We start from the raw sequence: 17,431 nt of genomic DNA, 5'->3' as shown, positions 1-17,431 counted from the left end.
TTTTTGCCAATTTTAACCTCACATTTGTTGTTTGTGTACATGGATTTTATAATGTCGTATGTTTTTCCTCAGACCCTCGTGCCAAATTGAGTCAAAAGCTTTTTAGAAATCAACAAAGCATGAGAAGACTTTACCTTTGTTTTGGTCTGTTTGCTTGTCAATTAGGGTGTGCAGGGTGAATACGTGGTCTGTCGTATGGTAATTTAGTAAAAAGACAATTTCACATTTTCTCAGTATATTGTTTTCACTGAGGAAATGTACGAGTCTGCTGTTAATAATAAAGCAGAAGATTTTCCCAAGGTTGCTGTTGACGCATATCCCACGGTAGTTATTGAGGTCAAATTTGTCTTCACTCTTGTGGATTGGGGTAATCAGTCCTTGGTCCCAAATAATGGGTAAGATGCCAGAGCTGAGAATGATGTTAAAAAGTTTAAGTGTAGCCAATTGGAATTGGTGGTCTGTATATTTTATCATTTCATTTAGGATACCTCCCTCTCCAACCCCCCATTCTATCCACCCCTCCACTTACAGCACTCCCTTTCTTCTTATTCCACACACATGGGCTCCCGAGTGGCGCAGTGGTCTAAGGCACTGCATCTCAGTGCTAGATGCGTCACTACAGACCCTGGCTTGATTCCAGGCTGTATCACAACCGGCTGTGATTGGGAGTCCCCTAGGACGGTGCATAATTGGCCCAGCGTCGTCCGAGTTTGGCCGGGGTAGGCCGTCATTGTAAATAAGAATTTGTTCTTAACTGACTTGCCTAGTTAAATAAAGGTTAAATAAACAAATAAACACACACACACACACACTCTGTTGCAATATCAAACTTCTAGTATAGTGTTACATTAACAGTAATACACTTCCAGCTCTCTTTGAATCGGCCTAATTGGAGGATGAATCTCCGATGTCTTCAGGTTTGGTGGTTCGTGTTTGGTTCAATTCTTTAACTCAACTTTTAAGTTTCAAATTGTATTAGTCGTAGGTACATAATACACATGGTTTTTACCGTTCAACAAAACACTTACTTGCAGGTTCCTTCTCGAAAATGCAACAACAATCATAAATAATAAAATATAAAAATATGAACATAAAGTAAATGGCTCAGTAGAGTTTTTGTTGTTGTTGCGTAAGTGTAATTAATACAGGAAGTCACAATTTATAGTCTAATATTTACACATGTTTTGGGGGCTTAAATTGTGCAGTATTTAGTATAATGATGAGTCTGATAGCAGTAGTTGTGATGTGTATGTAGCATGAATGTGTGTGTGTCTGTATGTGTAGCATGAATGTGTGTGTGTGTGTGTGTGTGTGTGTGTGTGTGTGTGTGTGTGTGTGTGTGTGTGTGTGTGTGTGTGTGTGTGTGTGTGTGTGTGCTACGGTCAGAGAGTCAGTGCAGGTGGTCAGTCCAGTTCAAGTGTTCAGCAGTCTGATGGCTTGTAGATAGAAACTGTCTGAGTCTGTTGGTATCAGACCTCGTGCTGTGATACTGTCTGCCTGGTGATAAGGGAGAGAACAGCTCGTGGCTGGGGTGTGTGGGGTCCTTGATAATGCTGCTGGCCTTGCTCAGGCACTGTTTTGAATGGATATCCTGGATGGGTGGGAGCACGGTCCTGGGCCGTCTTCACCACCAGCTGGAAGGCCTTGAGGTCATGGACGAAGGAATTCCTATACCAGGCAGTGATGCAACCGGCCAGGACGCTCTTGATGGTGCAGCGGTAGTATTTGGAGAGGACCCGGGGTGGCATGCTGAATTTCTTCAGGAGGTAGAGATGCTGTTGCGGCCTCTTGACAACAGTGGTGGTGTTCTTGGTCCATGTCAAGTCCTCGGAACATAAAACTGTTGACTCTCTCTAGGAATCCCGTTGATGTGGATCGGGGAACGTTCTCTCCTAACTCCTAACATCTGGCGGGAATGAACATTGGACCAGTAACCGAAAGGTTGCTGGATCGAATCCCCGAGGTGACAAGGTAAAAATCTGTCGTTCTGCCCCTGAGCAAGGCAAATAACCCTGCTTGGGTTAAATGCGGGAGACACATTTCAGTTGAATGCATTCAGTTGTACAACTGACTGGGTATCCCCCTTTCCCATTTCTCTACTGATTAGTGTCTATGGCTGTCTAAGGGATCCACTGGTCTTGGTCCACTTGATGTGGATATGCGTGTGTGTGTGTGTTTGTGTAGCATGAATGTGCGTGTGCGGTCTCAAGGGCTTTAAGATTATGTTGACAAAAGGTGCACCTGGTGCCCTTAGATTGAGTTTCTACCCCCTCGTCCCCTCTCCTCCTCTCTCATCCCCCATTAGCCCAGTTGTTGTCTTGGGAATATTTAGAGATTAGGCACAAGCTTAATGGTACGATGTGAACGTTAATGTCTGCTGAGAGGCTTGGGGGAAGGTTGTGTTAATCCAGCTAACCTGACCTAAACACACTGTTGCCTTTCAGAGAGTCAAAGAAGAAGAAACGTCGATGCTGAAGTCTTCATGGCCTGGTGTGTTTTTCTTTACACCAGTGATTCTTCCTTTCCTTTATCTCTCTTTCTCTCGCTCGCACGTGCACACACACGCACACACACCCTGCATCTCCATAATAAATGGCCTTCCACACCCTGTAGGTGAGTAGGTCTCCGTGTGCGTGGCGCAGCCTGAGGGTCGCGTGACTAAAATGGATGGCCCTACTTAGGGTCTGAGGATTACACATAATATAAAGTGTCTTCCCCTGACATCCAGCAGGAATGATTTAACATGGCCTTATAGGAACGACTCAGGCCCTTCCTGGACTACTTTATATTATTCATTATTATGAGTCCAGTAATTAGCCAATGACGTGTCTATTTTTACCTGATGATCACACAAGCAATGATGTCTCCGATCTATATCCCATCACATTCATCATTACATTAATATCTACCATCCTAGGCTGTCTGGGTAATGATGGCTCTCATTCTGATCATGTACCGAGAAACACACAGAACAGACCGGTCGCCCAGCCTATAACATGAAATGATTTCATTATTCACCAATAACAACAATCCATTTATTAATCAAATGAATGTTGATGTTCACAGAGGGTTTAAAAGCATGCTAACTGGGAGACATTGACTTGAATTGGTTTTTGGTTAGGAAATGCTAATAGTATTAGAAGAAGTGGCTGCCTAGGTTGAACAAAACCAAAGCTGGATTGCAGTTTCACCTTGTCCATTGACTGCTTTTGAAGGTAAGGAAAGAAATATGTAAATATTTAATTTGGCTGAACCATTCCTTTAAATTCTTGGAAACGTTCGTCATCAGTTGATAGACTAGGCTACAGCAGAGCTCTCCATCTAGAATGAAGGGCTCGGGGACTGCAGTAGGCCTTGGTCAAAACTAAACGTGAAAGCATTCAAAAATAAAAGTAGCCTAATGTATTATCGTCAGAGAGTGCTCGGAGTAAAGGTAGATAGGCATACAATTATTTAATATAAAAAGGGCTATAAATAGATGCGTGTGTCGCGTTGGCTACAGACCTAACCTGCTTCGACAGTTCCGCTGCTCACGCCGCCAGAGTCATTGCATTTTGGTACAGAAGTACTGGAAGTGCAGTCCTTTCCAATGGAAAGCTGTGTTTGCCTTGCGTCGCAGAGGCTACAGGGTGTTCTGTGTGCTGCATACATTTTGATTTATCGAACGTATGCGTCAAACTGTAGGCATAGACGGCTTGACAGAAATGGTAGCAGAAGGTCAATGTTGAACACATATCCAGATGATACTGCGTTCCATTTAGCGCAAAAGCACTGTGGGTGTGATCGAGGCTTACAATTTGTGTTGATTGTATTTCCCCGCGTCGATGGAATAGCAGAAATAAAACAACAGACTGTTTTTAGAGTAGATTTTCCTTGTTCACTGTTTAAAACAGTGAGACATTTCAGACACTGACTGACTAACAGTTTAGAGTTGATCGTTTTACATGTAGGAGCCGAAGTCAGCGGTGAGGACTATGGTATATATTCGCTGCACCTCGCTCGGTTTACAGATCAACTCCACTCCGCTGACAGCTGGAAAACGGAAAGCTGTAGCTCTCCACACAGCCTTAAAATACACCTTATTTTGTTCTGAAATGTATTTATTCAAACCCTGTTTCGTCTTTAGTGTATATTTAGAAAGCAATCATTTGTAGCCTGGTTATGAAAATATCCTATTTAGAAATGCAACTAATATACATGCATTTACCATGCGTGTTTTTTTATTTACCTTTTGCCATATAAAAAAGTAGTAATACTATTTTTCCACGATATTTGCCATAGGCCTATTATCATTTATTTTAGGATTATATTATCAGATTTTTTGTGTGTAAAAATGTCAAATGTATTTGTTCAATAACAAATAATTTAATAATTTAAGCCACATCAATCATGAGGTTTTGAGTGATCATTTCCTAAATAAATATTTCTACAAATTCTAAAATGGTTAGTATTGACATTATTTCATAGGCTACACACAACGAACATTACAATTAATTTGTCTCTAGTTGCCAGATGTTACAGAGTGAGAAAGTAGGATCGAAGCCTCCTCTCTCTCTCTGCTGTCTGTGACCCCTGGGCAGGCAGAGTGGCTGGGAAATCCCCCTGCTCTGGAAGAGGCCTGTTGGGGTTCAGGAGTGGACTACGGAGAGATAAAGATTAGGGAAAGAGAGAGAGAGGAGACTGAGATAGAGAGAGATTAATGTCAGATGGAATCTTCACATAACTTTGTGGACTGTCTCACACACACTAACACCGGGTTTGGCCCTCATTGTAAATAAGAATTGGTTCTTAACTGACTTGCATAGTTAAATAAAGGTTAAATAAATTAAAAACTAAAAAACATTTATACGGAATCCTTCACTCAGTCGTATATGCAAATAGCTAAAAAGGGCAACCCGAAGCCTGTGTGTTTAGAGAGGAAGAAGTACAGAACAGAGAAACATAGTAGTAGTTATGGAGGAGTATGGACAGGGATGGGGGGAGCTAGACAGAGGAGTGTCAGTCAGCAGAAGAATACAGGCTGTCTGTGTGTGAACAGGGATGAGGATAAGCCTGCTGCTTCTCTTCAGGACCATTATCCTACAGGAGAGGAACCTGTGGGGGGTAGCGTACACAGGCAGCACACACAGACACACATCTGATTCCGGTGATATTCCATGGGAATCCTGTCAGCTGCTCCCGAACGCTTCAGTCTCCCGCTATCTCCTCCCTCTCTCTCCTCTGTTTTTCTCTCTCCCGCTATCTCCTCCCTCTCTCTCCTCTGTTTTTCTCTCTCCCGCTATCTCCTCCCTCTCTCTCCTGTTTTTCTCTCTCCCGCTATCTCCTCCCTCTCTCTCCTCTGTTTTTCTCTCTCCCGCTATCTCCTCCCTCTCTCTCCTCTGTTTTTCTCTCTCCCGCTATCTCCTCCCTCTCTCTCCTCTGTCTCTCTGTTCCTGGCCCTAAACACCTCTGTCAGAGCGATCTGGTTCCATTCTGAACCAGAATCTTGGCCAGGCAGCTGGGAGTAAATGTTCCCTGGATCATCACCCTCACAACACACACACAGACAGGATTAACCCTCTCACGATTCCCACAATGACTTACACCCAACTACAGCTGCTAATGCTGTTCTGCTAATGGTCATTTTTCATTTGAATTACTAAGTTCATGTTTAATTTAAATACAAGTTTAAATGAATTACTAAATACATGTTTAATTATTATTACTTATGACTTCATTTGAGCTCTTCATCTGGACTTTTTGGGCCAGTTTCCTGCTTCCAGATGAAGCAGGAAAGTCAATGGAGAATTGTGTGTGAAACGACTGATGTTCTGCGGCTTAGTGTTTTGACTTTTGATCAGGCACCTCATCGGGCAGCATGGGGGTCCTCACTCAGCTGTTAACCCCCCCCCCCGGGGAGAAGCAGTGGCTGCTGTGAGGTGATCAATGATGGACGACGGCTCTGCTCCCACTCCAGAATGGGAATGCTGTGAATGGATTGAATGAGAGGGAGGAAAGGAGGAGGAAGGGGCGATGAATAAGGACAGGGGAGGAGGGAAGGAGAGTGGTGGACAAGGAGGTAGGGAGGGGGCATGTTTAAACAGCCTGGACTTGAGTGACAGGGCTGATAGAGGGTGAGGGTTGAAGAGTTGCTGGGGGGCTGAGATGTGAGGGGAAAGTGAGCTTTTAATTCCCCGAGCAGAAGCAGATGTAGCAGAATGGCACACACACACACACACACACACACACACACACACACACACACACACACACACACACACACACACACACACACACACACACACACACACAACACACACACACACACACACACACACACACACACACACACACACACAGCTAGGCAGCTGGAAGTCATCAGGGACAGGGGTGCACATCGAGTGTGTGTGTGTGTGTGCAGGGGAAACCTGGACCACTATAAAAGGGGCATGCAGAAACTGCTAAACACTAGACAGAAGACGGCAAATGAGAGAGAGAGCGAGAGTCTGTGTTTGTCATCCCTTCATCCATCCAGAGATGGAGGTAAAGAGGTTAAACAAAGAGAAACATGTTATTAAACAGCAGGCTTAGGGAGGTAGATCTGTTCTTTATTCAACCAAAGCAGAAAAATGCATTTTACAAAAAGCACTTGAACAGAGCTGTTAAATCAAGCTCGATCTTCTCACTAGCTACAAACCAGGCCCTGACGACACCCCGACACAGGCTTCCTGTAAGTCCTCCTCCTCGCCTTTTCACCAAGTCACTCTCTTTCTTTATCCAGAACACTTCTTTATTTGGTGACTTGAAATAGAAACATTTGAGGATGTTTTATGATTTTTCAGTTGTAAAAAACTGATCCAAACCAAAGTGAACACAGATGGAAACATGAGTATAAAATACAAACATAAAAACAACGAAACAACGTCGCTGCACATAGAAAAATAAATCAATACTTTGTGTTCAGTCACTGTCTCCTATTGTCTGCTCATAAGATTCACACAAAATGAGGTTTCATTGGCTATCCTTCACACCAGCACGGCCAATCACAATCACTTATTTACACCCCACAGCCAATGAAAAATATAGATTTATTTACACAAACGAGGTAAAAACTGTGCCATTGAATCCACACCCCTCCCCACAATAGCAGCTATATACACCACCACCACCACTACCGCCTCCACCACCACCACCACCTCCACCACCTCCACCCCCTCCAACACCACCTCCTCCACCACCTCCACCTCCACCACCACCTCCACCACCTCCACCCCCTCCAACACCACCTCCTCCACCACCTCCACCTCCACCACCACCTCCACCACCTCCACCACCTCCTCTAGTTCAATCTTTCTGAATACACAACAACTATTTGTTTCCATTAAAAATGTTTACAGCAAGAGTGAGAAGAACTTAAAACAGTAGTATAAAACAAACGCTTGAAAGAACAGCCGGCACTTATAAATAAATAAAAAGAGATCATTTCTAAAGTTTGTTTCTGTAGTTTGTGAAAGCAGCACAATACAGTTTCCAGCTTCTCAGAATGTGTTGTGTGATCTGTTGCCTGGGCAACGCAGCTTGACAACCAGTAATATGGTGAGAATGGATGTCTGACAGGAGAGACAGGAAGAGGAGTATGAGTAACCCCGCCCCCTCGGCCTTAGGCACTTGGGGATTGGACCCTGACTGGCCAGTCTTGAATGTTGTGGATTCCTATTGGCCGATGCTGAGAGTTGTGGGCCCTAATCGTCTGGTTTGTGTGTGTGAGGTAGGTACAGCAGAAAGACAGTCATAGCAATGCTTCCATGGCTGAGCAGTCAGTCAGTCAGTCAGTCAGTCAGTCAGTCTTACATTAGAGTGGTCTCTGGTCAGGTCTTATGCTATTTTGAATGAAATATTATTCTATTATTTACATTACATTTAAGTCATTTAGCAGACGCTCTTATCCAGAGCGACTTACAAATTGGTGCATTCACCTTATGATATCCAGTGGAAACAACCACTTTACAATAGTGCAATCTAAATCTTTTAAGGGGGGGGGGGGGGGGGGTTTAGAAGGATTACTTTATCCTATCCTAGGTATTCCTTAAAGAGGTGGGGTTTCAGGTGTCTCCGGAAGGTGGTGATTGACTCCGCTGTCCTGGCGTCGTGAGGGAGCTTGTTCCACCATTGGGGTGCCAGAGCAGCGAACAGTTTTGACTGGGCTGAGCGGGAACTGTGCTTCCTCAGAGGTAGGGGGGCCAGCAGGCCAGTGGTGGATGAACGCAGTGCCCTTGTTTGGGTGTAGGGCCTGATCAGAGCCTGAAGGTATGGAGGTGCCGTTCCCTTCACAGCTCCGTAGGCAATCACCATGGTCTTGTAGCGGATGCGAGCTTCAACTGGAAGCCAGTGGAGAGAGAGCGGAGGAGCGGGGGTGACGTGAGAGAACTTGGGAAGGTTGAACACCAGACGGGGCTGCGGCGTTCTGGATGAGTTGTAGGGGTTTTAATGGCACAGGCAGGGGAGCCCAGCCAACAGCGAGTTGCAGTAATCCAGACGGGAGATGACAAGTGCCTGGATTAGGACCCTGCGCCGCTTCCTGTGTGAGGCAGGGTCGTACTCTGCGAATGTTTGTAGAGCATGAACCTACAGGATCGGGTCACCGCCTTGATGTTAGTGGAGAACGACAGGGTGTTGTCCAGGATCACGCCAAGGTTCTTAGCACTCTGGGAGGAGGACACAAGGGAGTTGTCAACCGTGGATGGCGAGATCATGGAACGGGCAGTCCTTCCCCGGGAGGAAGAGCAGCTCCGTCTTGCCGAGGTTCAGCTTGAGGTGGGTGATCCGTCATCCACACTGATATGTCTGACAGACATGCAGAGATGCGATTCGCCGCCCTGGTTATCAGAAGGGGGGAAAGGAGAAGATTAATTGTGTGTCGTCTGCATAGCAATGATAGGAGAGACCATGTGAGGATATGACAGAGCCAAGTGACTTGGTGTATAGCGAGAATAGGAGAGGGCCTAGAACAGAGCCCTGGGGGACACCAGTGGTGAGAGCGCATGGTGCGGAGACAGATTCTCGCCACGCCACCTGGTAGGAGCGACCTGTCAGGTAGGACGCAATCCAAGCGTGGGCCGCGCCGGAGATGCCCAACTCGGAGAGGGTGGAGAGGAGGATCTGATGGTTCACAGTATCAAAGGCAGCAGATAGGTCCTAGAAGGATGAGAGCAGAGGAGAGAGAGTTAGCTTTAGCAGTGCGGAGAGCCTCCGTGACACAGAGAAGAGCAGTCTCAGTTGAATGCCCAGTCCTTGAAAACCTGTCTGATTAGGATCAAGAAGGTCATTCTGAGAGAGATAGCAGGAGAGCTGGCCAAGGACGGCACGTTCAAGAGTTTTGGAGAGAAAAGAAAGAAGGGATACTGGTCTGTAGTTGTTGACATCGGAGGGATCGAGTGTAGGTTTTTTCAGAAGGGGGTGCAACTCTCGCTCTCTTGAAGACGGAAGGGACGTAGCCAGCGGTCAAGGATGAGTTGATGAGCGAGGTGAGGTAGGGGAGAAGGTCTCCGGAAATGGTCTGGAGAAGAGAGGAGGGGATAGGGTCAAGCGGGCAGGTTGTTGGGCGGCCGGCCGTCACAAGACCGCGAGATTTCATCTGGAGAGAGAGGGGGAGAAAGAGGTCAAAGCACAGGGGTAGGGCCAGTGTGAGCAGGACCAGCGGTGTCGTTTGACTTAGCAAACGAGGATCGGATATCGTCAACCTTCTTTTCAAAATGGTTGACGAAGTCATCCGCAGAGAGGGAGGAGGGGGGGGAGGGGGAGGAGGATTCAGGAGGGGGGAGGGGGGGAGGGAGGGAAGGTAGCAAAGAGCTTCCTAGGGTTAGAGGCAGATGCTTGGAATTTAGAGTGGTAGAAAGTGGCTTTAGCAGCAGAGACAGAAGAGGAGAATGTAGAGAGGAGGGAGTGAAAGGATGCCAGGTCCGCAGGGAGGCGAGTTTTCCTCCATTTCCGCTCGGCTGCCCGGAGCCCTGTTCTGTGAGCTCGTAGTGAGTCGTCGAGCCACGGAGCAGGAGGGGAGGACCGAGCCGGCCTGGAGGATAGGGGACAGAGAAAATCAAAGGATGCAGAAAGGGAGGAGAGGAGGGTTGAGGAGGCAGAATCAGGAGATAGGTTGGAGAAGGTTTGAGCAGAGGGAAGAGATGATAGGATGGAAGAGGAGAGAGTAGCGGGAGAGAGAGAGCGAAGGTTGGGACGGCGCAATACCATCCGAGTAGGGGCAGAGTGAGAAGTGTTGGATGAGAGCAAGAGGGAAAAGGATACAAGGTAGTGGTCGGAGATTTGGAGGGGAGTTGCAATGAGATTAGTGGAAGAACAGCATCTAGTAAAGATGAGGTCAAGCGTATTGCCTGCCTTGTGAGTAGGGGGGGGAAGGTGAGAGGGTGAGGTCAAAAGAGGAGAGGAGTGGAAAGAAGGAGGCAGAGAGGAATGAGTCAAAGGTAGACGTGGGGAGGTTAAAGTCACCCAGAACTGTGAGAGGTGAGCCATCCTCAGGAAAGGAACTTATCAAGGCGTCAAGCTCATTGATGAACTCTCCAAGGGAACCTGGAGGGCGATAAATGATAAGGATGTTAAGCTTGAAAGGGCTGGTAACTGTGACAGCATGGAATTCAAATGAGGAGATAGACAGATGGGTGAGGGGAGAAAGAGAGAATGTCCACTTGGGAGAGATGAGGATTCCAGTGCCACCACCCCGCTGCGAGAACACGTGGGCAGACGAAGAGAGAGCAGTAGGAGTAGCAGTGTTATCTGTGGAAATATGTTTCCGTCAGCGCCAGGAAGTCTAGGGACTGGAGGGTAGCATAGGCTGAGATGAACTCAGCCTTGTTGGCTGCAGACCGGGATTATATTATATTATTAGATTATATATTATAATGCAGACAGTGGAGATTATTTCTTTATTTGTAGAACAACATGACAACACCCAATATTGAACCTTTGTAATTTCGTACAGGGCTGCTGTGGCATATTGCAGCCTACTTTACTGAAGAAACAATGTCAGAAATAGAAGGAAATGTGGTAGGGAAAGTCATTTTATGATATCGAAATTGTCTATCACACACTGATGCAATCCACAACACTTTCATTTACAATGTGGTAGGCCAATTGATTAAAAGTTGTTCTTCAATAACAACTGTATTTTCGCAAAGTTATAATCATCCTAATTAACATAGGCTATATTTCCAGTCAAATCATTTTATTTCAGTTGTAATATGTCTCTCTTACAAATCTCTTTTTAATATTTTGATTTCGCTGTTCCTGATAGGATGTTTCTTCATTTGGGCGGGAGTAGTGCAGGCAGGCCGTGACCACCCAGCCGGGTTGACTCCGTAACAGCGGCACATCACCCCTTTTATTACGCTACTTTCTCATTGCGACCAGGGTTATTTCATCTCTGTATTCAATCAGGCCTTAATGTCCCAGAAATGCTGCATATGTAGCCTACCGTCAAATTAAGCTTGTGTATCTCAAAGCCATATCAAATATCTTGGTTGTAAAATAGTTGCTATTGAGCTCAAAATTGAGAGCTGAGAAATAAAAAACTTGTCCCTAAAGAAAGCTAACCTCCAACTGTGACAACAACACAGCTGTGTTTTACCGGCGGTGGATTTGAAAACATTGAAATCAGAACAGGTTGTTTTCTCTGGGAGCGGTTGAGAGTGGTTTGATCAACACAGCAGCAGGCCCCAGCCAAACGGGTACAGGATCAGATAGACACTTTCATTACAGGAATCATGACGATAACGCACTTTACTGTTCGACCAAAACCATGGTTTTAGCCTCCCAAACATTTTGAGTGAGGTGACCATGTAGAATGTGCAGCTCCCACTGATGCAACCAATTCAAAATGTAACTCACACAGCCAAGTCAAAAGGTCGCAGAATGTGACTAAATGGTGGCAGAAGGGAGCCCTGGTGTGTGTGTGTTTACCGCAGAGGGCTGTGAAGACAGTAGCTGTTGTACTTGGTTCTGCTGCAGTAAGAGCCTCTGCTGCTCAGACAAGGCACCCAACCTGAAAACACACACACATACACACAGTTAGAAAACTACAACACACACACACACAAGAACACACACTCCCTCACCTGCTTTTACTTGTAGCTGAGCTGATGTAATCCAATAGGAAAGCAGGGAGGGAGAAAATATAACGACATCAACTTGAAACTAAAGACAGAGCGAGAAACAACCATGTCAATCAATGGAAGGACAGACAGGTAGCCATGCAGCCAGCCATACTACCAGGTAGCCATGCAGCCAGCCATACTACCAGGTAGCCATGCAGCCAGCCATACTACCAGGTAGCCATGCAGCCAGCCATACTACCAGGTAGCCATGCAGCCAGCCATACTACCAGGTAGCCATGCAGCCAGCCAGACTACCAGGTAGCCATGCAGCCAGCCATACTACCAGGTAGCCATGCAGCCAGCCATACTACCAGGTAGCCATGCAGCCAGCCAGACTACCAGGTAGCCATGCAGCCAGCCATACTACCAGGTAGCCATGCAGCCAGCCATACTACCAGGTAGCCATGCAGCCAGCCAGACTACCAGGTAGCCATGCAGCCAGCCAGACTACCAGGTAGCCATGCAGCCAGCCAGACTACCAGGTAGCCATGCAGCCAGCCATACTACCAGGTAGCCATGCAGCCAGCCATACTACCAGGTAGCCATGCAGCCAGCCATACTACCAGGTAGCCATGCAGCCAGCCAGACAGACTACTAGGTAGCCATGCAGTCAGCCAGACAGACTACCAGGTAGCCATGCAGTCAGCCAGACAGACTACCAGGTAGCCATGCAGCCAGCCAGGCAGACTACCAGGTAGCCATGCAGCCAGCCAGGCAGACTACCAGGTAGCCATGCAGCCAGGCAGACTACCAGGTAGCCATGCAGCCAGCCAGACTACCAGGTAGCCATGCAGCCAGGCAGACAGACTACCAGGTAGCCATGCAGCCAGCCAGACTACCAGGTAGCCATGCAGCCAGGCAGACAGACTACCAGGTAGCCATGCAGCCAGCCAGGCAGACTACCAGGTAGCCATGCAGCCAGCCAGGCAGACTACCAGGTAGCCATGCAGCCAGGCAGACTACCAGGTAGCCATGCAGCCAGCCAGACTACCAGGTAGCCATGCAGCCAGGCAGACAGACTACCAGGTAGCCATGCAGCCAGGCAGACAGACTACCAGGTAGCCATGCAGCCAGCCAGACTACCAGGTAGCCATGCAGCCAGGCAGACAGACTACCAGGTAGCCATGCAGCCAGCCAGGCAGACTACCAGGTAGCCATGCAGCCAGCCAGACAGACTATCAGGTAGCCATGCAGCCAGGCAGACTACCAGGTAGCCATGCAGCCAGGCAGACTACCAGGTAGCCATGCAGCCAGCCAGACTACCAGGTAGCCATGCAGCCAGGCAGACAGACTACCAGGTAGCCATGCAGCCAGCCAGACTACCAGGTAGCCATGCAGCCAGGCAGACAGACTACCAGGTAGCCATGCAGCCAGCCAGGCAGACTACCAGGTAGCCATGCAGCCAGCCAGACAGACTACCAGGTAGCCATGCAGCCAGCCAGACAGACTACCAGGTAGGCATGCAGCCAGCCAGGCAGACTACCAGGTAGCCAAGCAGCCAGCCAGGCAGACTACCAGGTAGCCATGCAGCCAGCCAGACAGACTACCAGGTAGCCATGCAGCCAGCCAGACAGACTACCAGGTAGGCATGCAGCCAGCCAGGCAGACTACCAGGTAGCCATGCAGCCAGCCAGACAGACTACCAGGTAGCCATGCAGCCAGCCAGACAGACTACCAGGTAGCCATGCAGCCAGCCAGACAAACAGACTACCAGGTATCCATGCAGCCAGCCAGACAAACAGACTACCAGGTAGCCATGCAGTCAGCCAGACAGACTACCAGGTAGCCATGCAGCCAGCCAGACAGACTACCAGGTAGCCATGCAGCCAGCCAGACAGACTACCAGGTAGCCATGCAGCCAGCCAGCCAGACTACCAGGCAGCCTTGCAGCCAGCCAGACAGACTACCAGGTAGCCATGCAGCCAGCCAGACAAACAGACTACCAGGTAGCCATTCAGCCAGCCAGCCAGACAGACTACCAGGTATCCATGCAGCCAGCCAGACAAACAGACTACCAGGTATCCATGCAGCCAGCCAGACAAACAGACTACCAGGTAGCCATGCAGTCAGCCAGACAGACTACCAGGTAGCCATGCAGTCAGCCAGACAGACTACCAGGTAGCCATGCAGCCAGGCAGACAGACTACCAGGTATCCATGCAGCCAGGCAGACAGACTACCAGGTATCCATGCAGCCAGCCAGCCAGACAGACTACCAGGTAGCCATGCAGCCAGCCAGACAGACTACTAGGTAGCCATGCAGCCAGCCAGACAGACTACCAGGTAGCCATGCAGTCAGCCAGACAGACTACCAGGTAGCCATGCAGCCAGCCAGACAGACTACCAGGTAGCCAGGCAGACAGACTAGTAGGTAGCCAGGCAGGCAGACAGACAGACAACCAGGTAGCCAGACAGACAACCATGTAGCCAGACAGACAACCATGTAGCCAGACAGGCAGTCAGGCAGACAGACAACCATGTAGCCAGACAGGCAGTCAGGCAGACAGACAACTAGGTAGCCAGACAGGCAGATGTGGTGTACATACCTGTTGTTGATGGAACTGGAGATGGGCAGAGCGGTGCTGGGGCCCGGTGAGGAGGTATGTGTGTAGCTGTATGTGTGAGGGCTGGAAGTGGTCTGTATGACTCTGTTCAGAACCCCCACTATCCCCCCCATCCCTAGCCCAGCTCCCCCTCCCAGAAGCATTGTTCCCATGGCAACCCCGTTGAGCTGAGGCGGCTGGGGGGGGCTGTAAGAGATGGAGGGTGGGGTGGAGAGAGAAGAGGTAGATCCACCACTACTGCGGCCACACGACACACTATCCTGCGAGACAGAGAGAGATTTGTTTACCAATATCAGCACAACCAGTGTGCAATGACAGCATAACTAGAGTGCAATGACAGCACAACCAGTGTGTAATGACAGCATAACTAGAGTGCAATGACAGCACAACCAGTGTGCAATGACAGCATAACCAGTGTGCAATGACAGCATAACCAGTGTGCAATGACAGCATAACCAGTGTGCAATGACAGCATAACCAGTGTGTAATGACAGCATAACCAGTGTGCAATGACAGCATAACTAGAGTGTAATGACAGCACAACCAGTGTGTAATGACAGCATAACTAGAGTGCAATGACAGCACAACCAGTGTGTAATGACAGCATAACCAGTGTGCAATGACAGCATAACTAAAGTCCAATGACAGCACAACCAGTGTGCAATGACAGCATAACCAGTGTGCAATGAGAGCATAACCAGTGTGCAATGACAGCATAACTAAAGTGCAATGACAGCACAACCAGTGTGTAATGACAGCATAACTAGTGTGTAATGACAGCATAACTAGTGTGTAATGACAGCATAACTAAAGTGCAATGACAGCACAACCAGTGTGCAATAACAGCATAACTAGAGTGCAATGACAGCATAACCAGTGTGTAATGACAGCATAACCAGTGTGCAATGACAGCATAACCAGTGTGTAATGACAGCATAACCAGTGTGCAATGACAGCATAACTAAAGTCCAATGACAGCACAACCAGTGTGTAATGACAGCATAACCAGTGTGCAATGACAGCATAACTAAAGTCCAATGACAGCACAACCAGTGTGCAATGACAGCATAACCAGTGTGCAATGAGAGCATAACCAGTGTGCAATGACAGCATAACTAAAGTCCAATGACAGCACAACCAGTGTGCAATGACAGCACAACCAGTGTGTAATGACAGCATAACCAGTGTGCAATGACAGCATAACTAAAGTGCAATGACAGCACAACCAGTGTGTAATGACAGCATAACTAGTGTGTAATGACAGCATAACTAGTGTGTAATGACAGCATAACTAAAGTGCAATGACAGCACAACCAGTGTGCAATAACAGCATAACTAGAGTGCAATGACAGCATAACCAGTGTGTAATGACAGCATAACCAGTGTGCAATGACAGCATAACCAGTGTGTAATGACAGCATAACTAAAGTGCAATGACAGCATAACCAGTGTGTAATGACAGCATAACCAGTGTGTAATGACAGCATAACCAGTGTGCAATAACAGCACAACCAGTGTGTAATGACAGCATAACCAGTGTGTAATGACAGCATAACCAGTGTGCAATGACAGCATAACCAGTGTGTAATGACAGCATAACTAAAGTGCAATGACAGCATAACCAGTGTGTAATGACAGCATAACCAGTGTGTAATGACAGCATAACCAGTGTGCAATAACAGCACAACCAGTGTGTAATGACAGCATAACCAGTGTGTAATGGCAGCATAACCAGTGTGTAATGACAGCATAACCAGTGTTCTAGCTGGGTGCTGGTGCTGCCTTACCTGAGCAGGTAGAGAGGAGTCACTCTTCATATCTGAAACAGACAACATCACACAGTTAGACAGTGAGAGTGACGGTGTGTATGTTTGGGTGAGGTTAGGCGGTGTGTGTATGTACCTTGGGCAGCAGTAGTAGGGGTGAAAGGCACAGTCAGCTGAGCTGACAGGAGCTGCAGTCGCTCTTTCTTCATGGTCAGAGTTTTAATCTGGTCTTCTAGATGCCTGTTCTCCTGCTGCAGCTGGTGGAGGGACTTCAACATCCCCAACACTCCCACACACAGATAGAGAGGAGACCATATTAAACCAATACAATACTGTTCTCCTGCTACAGCTGGTGGAGGGACTTCAACATCCCCAACACTCCCACACACAGAGAGAGAGGAGACCATATTAAACCAATACAATACTGTTCTCCTGCTGCAGCTGGTGGAGGGACTTCAACATCCCCAACACTCCCACACACAGAAAGGAGACCATATTAAACCAATACAATACTGTTCTCCTGCTGCAGCTGGTGGAGGGACTTCAACATCCCCAACACTCCCACACACAGAGAGAGGAGACCATATTAAACCAATACAATACTGTTCTCCTGCTACAGCTTTTGGAGGGACTTCAACATCCCCAACACTCCCACACACAGAGAGAGAGGAGACCATATTAAACCAATACAATACTGTTCTCCTGCTGCAGCTGGTGGAGGGACTTCAACATCCCCAACACTCCCACACACAGATAGAGAGGAGACCATATTAAACCAATACAATACTGTTCTCCTGCTGCAGCTGGTGGAGGGACTTCAACATCCCCAACACTCCCACACACAGAGAGAGAGGAGACCATATTAAACCAATACAATACTGTTCTCCTGCTGCAGCTGGTGGAGGGACTTCAACATCCCCAACACTCCCACACACAGAGAGAGAGGAGACCATATTAAACCA

At 47.8% G+C, this 17,431-nt stretch overlaps 1 protein-coding gene across 10 annotated transcripts in view; it reads right to left on the bottom strand.

Moving 5' to 3' along the window:
- Positions 1–10,376: 10,376 nt before the first annotated feature.
- LOC106590532 (protein AF-10) overlaps positions 10,377–17,431 on the bottom strand; it is a 115,148-nt gene continuing 108,093 nt past the window's right edge. For 5 of the 10 annotated variants that reach the window (XM_082970785.1, XM_082970787.1, XM_082970786.1 and 2 more), the window contains 5 exons: positions 16,606–16,755; positions 16,491–16,522; positions 14,686–14,963; positions 12,102–12,122; positions 10,379–12,028 (listed from right to left, as the gene is read on the bottom strand). In XM_082970785.1, the coding sequence (XP_082826911.1) occupies positions 11,905–12,028; positions 12,102–12,122; positions 14,686–14,963; positions 16,491–16,522; positions 16,606–16,755 (605 nt within the window). In that variant the 3' untranslated portion in view covers positions 10,379–11,904. Of the gene's footprint in view, positions 12,029–12,101; positions 12,123–14,685; positions 14,964–16,490; positions 16,523–16,605 lie in introns of those variants that run through there. The other 5 variants (XM_082970790.1, XM_082970783.1, XM_082970784.1 and 2 more) reach the window with 5 other exon arrangements.

The sequence above is a fragment of the Salmo salar genome, chromosome 29 (assembly GCF_965601325.2).
Source record: "Salmo salar chromosome 29, fSalSal1, whole genome shotgun sequence".
Classification (NCBI taxonomy): Eukaryota; Metazoa; Chordata; class Actinopteri; order Salmoniformes; family Salmonidae; genus Salmo; species Salmo salar.
This window is presented reverse-complemented; position numbering and strand designations above follow the sequence as displayed.